General features: G+C 43.2%; 1 protein-coding gene across 4 annotated transcripts in view; it reads left to right on the forward strand.

The window, feature by feature from the left end:
• Positions 1 to 12,500, forward strand: part of AUP1 (AUP1 lipid droplet regulating VLDL assembly factor) — a 77,419-nt gene that overhangs the window by 8,487 nt on the left and 56,432 nt on the right. For all 4 annotated transcript variants that reach the window (XM_085848854.1, XM_085848853.1, XM_085848855.1 and 1 more), the window contains exon 2: positions 3,061 to 3,198. In XM_085848854.1, coding sequence (XP_085704980.1) covers positions 3,061 to 3,198 — 138 coding nt within the window. The remainder of the gene's footprint in view (positions 1 to 3,060; positions 3,199 to 12,500) is intronic.

Below are 12,500 nucleotides of genomic sequence, written 5' to 3' on the forward strand. Positions count from 1 at the left end.
ATATTTCAAAAATGTATTGGGCCCGATATGTTGTCATGGATCAGGCATTGCGTGGTGGAGGTATGTGCTCTACCGAGCTACCTTGTAGTAGTTTATGTGTTTCCCCAAAAACAATGCAATGTTGCACAAATATTCATCAAGTACGTGTTTTACTTGCAAATGTCAAACTGCAGGAAACCGTCCGTATTCATGAGTTCTCTTTCCAGCTATTAACGAGTGAAAAGGCAAGCTTTGCCCTGAGCAGTTTTGTTTAACAGTGGAAGTGCAAGTTTGTGGGTTCAATAAGAGAAAAGAAATGTCACCAGAAAATTCACCAAAAAACCCTCATTGTCGAGCATTCTTGTGGGATGTCCAGGGGCGGACACCCGGTATTCTGGGCCCTTGGGCAAAAAGGGGTCTTTGGGTCCCCGACATAACGTTTTTTGAATGACGCTTGGTGCGAAGTAAAAGTTTTCTAAAACAAACATTTGTGCATAAATATGCAGAACAATAAGGAGAACATGAATTTCAAAGAAATATGTGCAATGTACAAACTAGAAACTGGTGCACCTCGTGTTGCAGAGTACAAGTACATATATTACAGTCCAAAACGGCCTGGTGTTGGCTTAGTGGTTGGGGTGGCGGCTTGGGATCCTAGGGTCCTGAGTTCAAGCCCCGTTGGCCGCTGAATGAATATACACCAGGAGGTTGACTCAGCCTGTCATCCTTCCGAGGTCGGCAAAATGAGCACCAGTGTACTGGTAAGGGGGACACTGCATCAGCGGCTTCGCCACGTCCCAACCAATGATGCAACCAGCAGCCACAGGCTGCACTCGATCGAGAGAGAAAGACAGAGACAGAGTCACAGTCCAAAACGTCATGGAATGTTAAGTATGTAATAAGTATATAACATGGCAAACTGCCTGAACCGGCATATAATAAAATGCACACGCGCACAAAATTATTATTTCTCCAAAAGTCATTTTCCTGAAGGTTTTTGCCGAGAAAAACAAATGTTCACTGCAGCTGTATATGATGTACATTCATGGAGACAGCGGGACCTTCGGACTGACCGGGTCAATTCGCACCCTCGTCGTCCATTGAACACTGTGGGGTTTCTCCATAGGATGAGCAAAAAATACGAGTGAAGATGGTTGATGATTTGTATGGACAAAGACTGTACAAACCCCGTTTTGTCATTATAGTTCATAATGCCCATTTATGGTTAATAATTTTTCTGTAAAGTTTGAAACTGCAGCTTTAACAGTGGTAAATGTTGTTTGTTTAAAGCAGGTAAAATATTTATTGACTTCACTGAATTTTTTTTTTATTTTTTATTTTCCAGAATCAATCGAAATCGATTTTTCAACCCTCAACAATTAATAAACTATATTTAAATCTCCTTTCTCTCCTATTTCTGAAAAACAAAACATTGTTATTTATTTATTCAGCACAGGCTCTTTGCTGGCCTCGGCCCTCAGTCGATGCCCGACTGCTCAATCCACCCCTGGGTATGCCACTTAAAAAACAGGGTCATTGGGCCATACTTGTTTTTGTTTTTTTTTTTTCAAATGAAAGAGGTCACACAAGTACAGTGAACCCTCATATTGTCATAGTAAAGATGCCTCGATCCCCATATTACATCTCTGGTACCTCACCTTGAGTAGCATTTAGTTTCGGCAGTGTGTGACCACCTCTGATGCACGCCGTGTGACATTTCAATGGTCACATCAAATCTCGGTTCAGCAACGTTTCATGACCCGTGAGAGCGCTCGATCTCAGTCCCAGGTTACTTCGTGGGGTTGTTTGAAAGAAAAGGTGTGCAAGCTTAGGCCTCACATTACAGGAGCTTAAGGATGTAATTTCCACATGCAGCTTTTTAATTGGTGAATCACCGCTCACGCTCGGTTATATGGAGCTGGCGTGCCAAGGTTGATACATCCTTGCACGTGACTTTTTGTTTGTTTGTTTTTTAAACAGAGAATCAAAACCTCTTCATAGCGAGTTTGTACAAGGGTAGCCAGATGACACCACTGTCATGTAGTCGATAGACAACGTGCAAGTTGATCTAATACTTGGGATCCCCGTATCGTGGATTGGAAAATCAACAGAAATTGAGCGAGGCCGATGGTGCACCGTCGCAAAACCCGCTTCTCACTTAAAGCAAAGTTGAACGATGGCAAAAAGTTCCACCAGGAATGATTCAATATCAAATTTAGAGTTAAAAGTTTTTTTTTTTCTCCCCTCCCATTTTTACCCCTGTGATCCTCAGTCTCCAACCCCCCCCCTCCCCCGGGAGTCATAAATTCGGGGTCAAATCCAATAAATCGTCACATATTTCATGGTTTCCCCCAATGTTTATTTGCATCTACAAGGTTTCATGAAAAATGTTTCTGTAATTGCCTTTTCGGTGTTTTCCCTTTTGACCCTCTCAGCCTAGGGGACGAAGCCAAAAGTGATACTGCTTTTGCACATTCTTGCCATGTGATCATAACTGCTGACTTTGGTGAATTTCTGTGCAACTAACATGACAGACGGACAGATAGAGGCAATTAAACAATATCCCCCCCCCGTCCCCCCGTGGAGATAATTAAATTGGCAAAAAAAAAAAAAAGACAAAAAACGAGGCACTTCATCGTGCTTCTACCGTGGTAGATGAATATGTGACGTAATGGTGCGGAGTCTTCTCGGGTGCATCTCATCTCAGTCTTATTTGGACAGAGATTTGATAGATAAGTTAATTTTATCGGAGTGCCCACTTTTTTTTGAAGGAATGTTATCTGGAGCATTGTCGGGTTGCTCAAGTTATTGACATGACCATTTAACCCACCAAAAAGTCCATGATTTTGGTGGTTCTTTCAACAACCATCACCCGTTCTCCCGGTATTCTCCAGATTGTGGATCATTTGTATTTCAGACCTCAACATTTTGTGAACGTGTCATTTGTTACCCACATTGGAGGCATGCAATTTATATGTTTGAGCTTGTAATCTGTAAATGTTGCCTTTTATGCACTGAACAGTTTATCCCTTGATGTAACTTTCAATTTTATTTTCTTCTTTTTAATTTTTTTTTTTGCAGGTTGTTCAGTGATCCATTTACTCTTTTCATCTTCCTTGTATATCTTCCTTTTGGAGTTTGCTTACTCCTGCTGCGGATTTTTATTGGCTTACACATTTTCCTTGTTGCTTCTGCCCTTCCGGAAGGTACAATCAGAAGGTAAAAATGTTAATTTCCATTTCATTGTTATTATTTTTTTTTTATTCTCCTTCCATATATCAGATATTTTTGATCCAATCAACTTCACTTCTTGTATTTGCTACTTGGATGTCATTGATTTGTCGACTAGAATCAAAACTGTGGAAATCCAGGAGTCTCACATACCACAGGTGATTTTTGGAATATGAAGTGGTCTCAGCCATCAGGATTTATTTATTTATTTTTCTTATTATTATTATTATTATTATTATTTTATGCATAATCTGGGCTCGTGGAAGAGCTGGAACACCGACCTGAGTAGAAGGAAACAGATAAACAGGATGCAAAACGTGCATGAATTGAGAAGGAAACTCCGAGGAAAAACTGGAAACTTATGAGGGATTTTGGTGGGGTTAACGAGGGTAGAAAATATCGTGGTTTTGTATTGGGGATGATCTGAGATGGCGGTGAACAGCTGTCTTGAAGACCTGGGGGGAAGAATGGGATTGACGAGGATGTGGAAGTTTATTCCATGGGTGGGGAAAAAAAGAGGAACAAATGAGTGGAGGTGAGCAGTGATCCTGGATTTAGGTAGTTTTCTGAGAAGAGGGTTGATGTGAACACTGCAGAAACCTAGGGGGCGGGGTGGGGGGGGGGTGGGACAAATCATGGAAAGAACAAGAGGTGCAAGACCAGAGAGGAGGCGGTATAAGATGGAGCGACCACTGACCTGTTTGCAATGTTGAAGTGATTGTCCCATAGCCTCAGATGCAACACAGGAGATTCCAATAACCTTGGAGGCCTTGGTTTCCACAGCATCAAGCCGTGCAAGATGTGAGGCAGGGGAGCTATCACAGAGGGGAGAGCAGTACTCCATCATGCTGCGGATAAATGCCTTGTAGATTGATCGGAGCTCAGGAGTGCCAAGGAAGGACTTTGTACGGCAGAGGATACCCAGTCGGCAGCTGGCTTTGGAGGAAAACTTTAAAATGTGGTTTGTCCAGGAAATATCATGGCTGATAGTGAGACTCAGGAGTTTGAATTGCTGAATTTCCTCGAAGATTGTGAAAAAACATTGATGGGGTGGGCAGGGGGGGGGTTGCCAGATGGCTCTTTCGGAGAGAGAATGTGAGTGTGAGATTTATCAGGATTGAAAAACTCATTCCAAGTGTTTAACCATCTTGTGATTTAAATCCCCCCCCCACCCCAATACCTGATGAGAGGGAAGACATTAGAGTCAAGAACAAATAGATAAAGAGGATTTTCCAGAGTCAGAGATCAGGAATAGGACTGGGCCCAGATAACTGCCTTGGGGCACACCTGCTTTGACAGGGAGAGGAGTTTAAAGTATTCCGTTGAGTGCCACACGTTGGCTACATGAGTTGAGGAAATCAGAAAGCCATTTGTAGAGTTGGCCGTGGATGCCAAAGGCAGAAAGTTTTGAGAATAAGGTGGGATGCCAGACAATCTAATGTGCGAGATGTGTTCAGAGAGACGGCCCTGATCTCATGTCTGATATTGATTGTCTCCATCCATTGTTGGGTAAGAAGAAGCAGCATGTCCAAGGTGGAGTGATCTGGTCTGAATCCAAAATGGTGATCTGAGATGAGGTTGATGGAGAAAATGAAGGATTTAATATCAACTGCGATGATAGATTCCATGACTTTGCTGATGTTTGGAAGCAAGCTGATGGGGTCTGCAGTTGAGGGGTTCAGTTTTTGCACCTTTTTTACATAGTGCAGTGATTTGTTGGATTTCCAAGCAGATGGAAGATGACAGTGCAAATGACAGGACCGTGAAAAGGGTAGAGAGGATGTTCAAGACTAGCAGAGCAGGTTTTTAGGACACGCGAACTGATGCCGTCCAGCACAGTTGCAGTGTCGATGGTTGAAAGAACCTTCTCCACCTTCCCATGTACAAAAAACAAAATCCAGGAGCAGTTGGGTATGACTGGGAAGGATGGGTACCACGAGTGAGGGGTTGGGGCCACAAGATTTGGAAGCAAACATAATGAGGCATTCGTCCTCACGAGCAGTCAGCTTTGGTGCCATTTCAAGAGCAGGAAGGGGAGGATACACCAGAGACTTAACAAGGCGCCACCAGGTTTTAGAGGAGGGAGACAAGTTTGAAAGTTCATTCTTGAGGTTTGGCAGATTTTGGTTTTTGGCTCTCCTGAGTGGATACTCTTGTTGCATATTTCTGGAATGCACCGAGATTGCCTTTGGGCAGATTTGCTTTCTAGGAAGAGAAGGCAAGTTGTTTCAGAGCAACTGCTTCACCCTAGGATTGTGTAGGATAACCGAAGATGAGATGGGAGGAATCAGATATATATATATATATATATATATATATATATATATATATATATATATATATATATATATATATATATATATATATATATATATATATATATATATATATATATATATATATATTGTGACGTCCACGGGACTTGAACAGTCCCGCCAACGTAGAATGAGCCGAAACGATGGAGGCGGTTTATTTATTTATAACCCAAACATGGCGGTTCTAATCGCTCTACCGCAAACGGGACGAGGAAGGTGGCACGAGTCACTTTTCACTGAGTTGATGATGTTTATTTGTTTTTATTATTACCAGAAATAACAAGACTCGGCAAGAAGAGGGATCCGGGGCGATTCGACGGGATGGTGTGGGATCGGGCGTGGGGAAAAACACAGACAATTCCAATGAATATACAGTTCTCAATCCCTCTAAGGCGCCAAGTACACACACACACACACACACACACACACACACACACACACACACACACACACACCCACACCCACACACACACACACACACACACACACACACACACACACACACACACACACACACACACACACACACACACACACACACACACACACACACACACACACACACACACACACACACACACAACGTAGCTATTTCTGGTGGTCAGGCTGGACCGTGGTGTGGACGCAACTGTCCCTGGATCGGCGTCAGACAAGCTGGCCTTGCTCTCGTCAGGGGGGCAGGAGAAACCGTGGTGCTGTCGACCTCCTGGTCTTGACCCAAGTCCGCTCACAGCCGCCAGGGAACCAGTTCTGGCGCCAAGTTGCGAGCAGGAGAGGGAGGCAGGTCCGCCCGCCGTTCGACCCCGTACTCCGAGTCAGCAGAACCCCAGAGCCAACCAAGGTGAGGCACGAGGCTCAGCAAGGCTCCAAGACACTATCAAGAACACGATCGCATCAGCACAACAACAAGGACGCTCCCCGCGCAACAGCTTCCACACCAAAAAAAACCACGATCTTTCTGTCCAGATCTTCTTCCTCTTCCTTTTCGACCCCGAACAGAACCTTTTTATCCTCCTGCTCTCGTCACTTCCAATCGAGCCGTTTATTGGCCCACCGCCGTCGCCTTCTGCCAATCGTGATCACGGGGCGGAGCCATCCGCTGCACTGTCCTGTGACGTCACGGCCAGTCTCCAGAGAATACCAAAAGGGGTTTACGCAGACACACTTACCCTATCCCGTGTCCCTATCTAATTACGTGACTATTATCATTTCCCCCCTTGAAGAAATGAACATTTACTAGACAACTTATCACCACTGAATTGCTACTTATTACATCGAGATCCTGGTAAACTCGAACAGCATGGCATACCTAATTAAACATCCTAATTACCCTTTGAATGCATACCCCCCCTCAAACGTAACAATATATATATATATATATATATATATATATATATATATATATATATATATATATATATATATATATATATATATATATATATATGTGTATATGTCATGCGCCACTTAACGACGGGGTTACGTTCTGAGAAATGCGTCGTTAAGCGACGTCGTCATTGTGCGAACATCTTTTTTTTTTTTTCGTTTTCGAATATTGTACTTACACAAAACTACTCACCTAGGCTATATGGTATGGCCTATTGCTCCTCGGATACAAACCTGTACAGCATGTTACTGTACTGAATACTGTCGGCAATTGTAACACATCCAAGAGAGACTGAAGACGCGTTAGTTTTACCTTTGTGCTGTTCATGACGGCCATCGGTGTTGTTCGCAGCAGCTTACAATCTCCTCTCGCATCGATTATAGAAAGATGAATAAATAGCGTTTGGAATTTTTCAGCGACATTTTTTTTTCAGAGCTGGCAAATCTGTCGTATATGTGATCCGTCGTTGCCCGGAACGTCGTTAAGCGGCGCATGACTATATATATGTATATATATATGTATATATATATATATGTATATATATATGTATATATATATATATATGTATATGTATATATATATGTATATATATATATATATGTATATGTATATATATGTATATATATATATATATGTATATGTATATATATGTATATGTATATATATATATGTATATATGTATATATATATATGTATTTATGTATATATATATATATATATATATATATATATACATATATATATATACATATATATATATATACATATATATATACATATACATATATATATATATATATGTATATATGTATATGTATATATGTATATGTATATATGTATATATATATATATATGTATATATATATATGTGTATATATATATATATATATATATATATATGTATATATATATATGTGTATATATATATATATATATATGTATATATATATATGTATATATATATATATATATATGTATATGTATATATATATATGTATATATGTATATGTATATATATATATATATGTATATGTGTATATATATATATATATGTATATATATATATATATAGTGGCGTGTGCCTGTAATCCGGCTACTCGGAGTCTTGGGTTGGAGGATCGCTTGAGGACGGGGGCTCTGCGCTGGGCCGCACTATGAGAGGGTGTAGTGCAGCCTGGAATCATGGCGAAACCCAATCCATATCTCTGTGTCTTAAGAGGTGACCAGGGTTGTGTCAGGAAGGGCATCCGGCGTAAAACCTGTGCCAAATCGGTATGCGATTCGTAACGGATGATCCGCTGTGGCGACCCCTAACGGGAGCAGCCGAAAGAAGAACAACAACATATATACAGTGGGGAGAACAAGTATTTGATACACTAGCGATTTTGCAGGTTTTCCCACTTACAAAGCACATAGAGGTCTGTAATTTTTATCATAGGTATACTTCAACTGTAAAAGATGGAATCTAAAACAAAAATCCTGAAAATCACATTGTATGATTTTTAAAGAATTAATTCGCATTTTATTGCATGAAATAAGTATTTGATACATCAGAAAAACAGAACTTAATATTTGGTACAGAAACCTTTGTTTGCAATTACAGAGATCAGACGTTTCCTGTAATTCTTAACCAGGTTTGCACAGACTGCAGCAGGGATTTTGGCCCACTCCTCCATACAGATCTTCTCCAGATCCTTCAAGTTTCGGGGCTGTCGCTGGGCAACACAGACTTTCAGCTCCCTCCAAAGATTTTCTATTGGGTTCAGGTCTGGAGACTGGCTTGGCCACTCCAGGACCTTGAGATGCTTCTTACGGAGCCACTCCTTAGTTGCCCTGGCTGTGTGTTTCGGGTCGTTGTCATGCTGGAAGACCCAGCCACACCCCATCTTCAATGCTCTTGTTGAGCGAAGGAGGTTGTTGGCCAAGATCTCGTGATACAAGGCCCCATCCATCCTCCCCTCAATACAGTGCAGTCGTCCTGTCCCCTTTGCAGAAAAGCATCCCCAAAGAATGATGTTTCCACCTCCATGCTTCACGGTTGGGATGGTGTTCTTGGGGTTGTACTCATCCTTCTTCTTCCTCCAAACACGGCGAGTGGAGTTTAAACCAAAAAGCTCTATTTTGGTCTCATCAGACTACATGAACTTCTCCCATTCCTCCTCTAGATCATCCAGATGGTCATTGGCAAACTTCAGACGGGCCTGGACATGCGCTGGCTTGAGCAGAGGGACCTTGCGTGTGCTGCAGGATTTTAATCCATGACGGCGTAGTGTGTTACTTATGGTTTTCTTTGATACTGTGGTCCCGGCTCTCTTCAGGTCATTGACCAGGTCCTGCCATGTAGTTCTGGGCTGATCTGTCACCTTTCTCATGATCATTGAGGCTCCACGAGGTGAGATCTTGCATGGAGCCCCAGACTGAGCGAGATTGACTTATCTTGAACTTCTTCCATTTTCTAATAATTGCTCCAACAGTTGTTGCCTTCTCACCCAGCTGCTTGCCTATTGTCCTGTAGCCCATCCCAGCCTTGTGCAAGTCTACAATTTTGTCCCTGATGTCCTTAGACAGCTATCTGGTCTTGCCCATTGTGGAGAGGTTGGAGTCTGATTGATTGAGTGTGGACAGCTGTCTTTTATGAAGATAAAGAGTTCAAACAGGTGCAGTTATACAGGTCGAGTGGAGAATGGGAGGGATTCTTAAAGACAAAACTAACAGGTCTGTGAGAGCCGGAATTCTTACTGGTTGGTAGGTGATCAAATACTTATTTCATGCAATAAAATGCAAATTATTTATTTTAAAATCATACAATGTGATTTTCAGGATTTTTGTTTTAGATTCCATCTTTTACAGTTGAAGTGTACCTATGATAAAAATTACAGACCTCTACGTGCTTTGTAAGTGGGAAAACCTGCAAAATCGGCAGGTGTATCAAATACTTGTTCTCCCCACTGTATGTATGTATGTATATATATGTATATATATGTATATATATATATATATATATATATATATATATATATATATATATATATATATATATATATATATATATATATATATATATATATATATTGTTATGGATCTGGAAACCATTTGCATTCAACCTACAGGTCCCAAAAGTCAGTTATCCCGTTAAGTACATGTGTAGTCAGATCTTTCCTTTTGTCTAGTGGGAGAATCAAAAACATGCGTTGCGACTTCTTTTAGTTAGGTTCTTAAATCTTTACATCTCACAACCAACAAGCCATCTGCATGACCCCTCGGCCCGTCACGATCCACCGCCAACCAGCTGCACCACCAACGTTCCTTTGCAATGTTGATACTGTTACTCGTTGAGTGTGATCCCGTGTGGAGGACTGGCTGGGGTTTCCTGGGAGGGCCATTGCAGCGTTGTACTGTTACTCATCAAGTTTGACCCTGCGTGGAAAGAGTGGTTATGGTTTCCTGGCAGGGGCAAAGGCCCCACCCCGGAAAGGTGGGCTGTTGGACCCTGTCCAATGAGGGGTGGATAGCGAGGCGTTTTTCGCCAAGAGCCCCTTCCCGTGGTGGGAGGAGATATTGTTACGAATCTGGAAGCCATTTGCACACAGACATCAGTCCCTAAGCTTAGTTATTTCAATAAGTATGTGTATACGGTAGTTAGATTCCTCCCTATGTCTAAAGGGAATTACATGTGTGCGCTGCGAAGTTGCTTTCTTGTTAGATTTTCGCAATACCCAACGCCAACAAATCAATCCTTCACTTCTTCGCACCATCGACACCATTGCCCACGTGCGTTCGACCACGGACGTGGGCGGAGGTTTCCTCACCTCAGAACACCGACTCCGCCCCAGAAAGGCAGGGTTTTCCCCCTGTCCAATAAGAGGGGGACAGATATCACCCCATGAAACCCTGTCCAATCAGGGCAAAGATTACCTCAGAGGACCGATCACCCCACCCCGCCCGGGGGAGGGATAAGAATCGCCAGGCTCCCATTAGTGTTCCCTGGAGTTTGGTTGGAATTGTCGGAGGAGAAAGCGGTCGCCATTGCTCTTGGTGTGCATCGTTGGTGGTCGTTGTTGCCATGTCTCAAGCTGGTCCAATGACTATTCCACAGCCGTCGACTTCCATCTCTCATTTTGTCGAGCAATAACCCGGAGTCCGAGCCAGGAATCTCCACTGGCCCTCTGTGAGAAGCGACCCTGGCCCCCACCTGGACCCCGCTATACCGTGTCTGGGCTTGCCAACGACCCTGAGTTTCACACCTGCAGTCGTGGGCCAAACCGCACGAGGCGGCCAGGTACCGACCAAACTCTAACCTCCAGCCTATCTATCCCCTTGGCTGCGAGGGTCGAAATTAAGATAATCCGGGTCCATTTTCTTTTGGTGTGTGTGTCTGTGGTGGCACCGTCCTATAAGTAGAAATTGTATGTGTTGATTGCACATTGTACAATGCCTGTATATTCGGAATACGTCTTCACTGTGTCTTATTATTGTAAATAAATAACTGTTAAATGTTCCAGTTCATTGTCCGTGCTTTCTTTCATTGACCCAGTATGGTTCGGGCTTGAGAATTAGGAATGCCGATTGTGCCATAAGTTGTTCATTTGGTCCGGCAGGCTTTGGTAATCCCCGCTCTGTTACGCCGGATCCAAGTCGGTAACAGCGACTCCGTTCGGACAAAGTCGGCCGAGGGTGTGGCTTCCCCGGTAGTTAGACGGCATGGGTACTTAGGTAAATTGGAATAGACAAGTGGACCCTACCTCACGCCGTCAAAATATTGGTGGCCCCGGTCCTTTTAAGTGACCTGTTGACTCCAGAGTTATCTGGGGTGACGACCTTCCATTCCGTTGTTTGGTGGGAGACGGCCCAACTGCTCCGTCTCGCGGTCGTCCTCGCCACCGATCCCGGCACAACAATATATCTCCGAGACTCTCTGAGTAAGCAGGAGTTTTTCACAGTGGTTAGGTAAGGCAGTTTTTGTTCACGGTGGCTGTGAGCAGTCTGGTTCATTCTTCACGGTGGCTGTTATGGGGAGAGGAGTTCTGTGGACCCCGACTATTCGCCATGCGAGCTCTGCCACGAGCCACGGGTCCCACACGTGCGACTGGGACCAAACCGACTACCTTTAGCAGGTGTTGCACTCCAGAGCACGCTTTCCCTCTGACGACCAGGTACCCACCGACTCTGACCCCCAGCTTGTCTCTCTTCACGGCTGCGAGGGTCAAACAAAGACTGGGGTTTCTTTTTTTTGTGTGTGTGTCTGCGTATGGGCCCATCTTGAAGTTGAACTGAGTAACTGTTTTTGTTTATTTTACATATTTCCCTGCTTGCATATTCGTGCCAAGTCTTGCCTTTGTCTTTATTTTACTGTTAATAAATTAATTAGAAATGTTCCCAGTCTGTTTCTGTCCCTTCTTACATTTGTCTAGCATGGTCCGGGTCTGAGTAAAAGTGGGGTTTCAACCCCGGTAATCGGTCTATCATAGCCGGGACGTCCTGGGCAGATCCTGCTCGACTGCATCGAGCCGGAAAGGTCGGTGGCAAAGTGGTAGTCGGTTGTGTGAATCTACCGCTGCCAGTAGAGTAAATCCGGTTCGACCAGGTGT

Source organism: Eptatretus burgeri, chromosome 12 (assembly GCF_056783735.1).
Source record: "Eptatretus burgeri isolate ZD-2024b chromosome 12, Ebu_testis_v1, whole genome shotgun sequence".
NCBI classification, from domain to species: domain Eukaryota; kingdom Metazoa; phylum Chordata; class Myxini; order Myxiniformes; family Myxinidae; genus Eptatretus; species Eptatretus burgeri.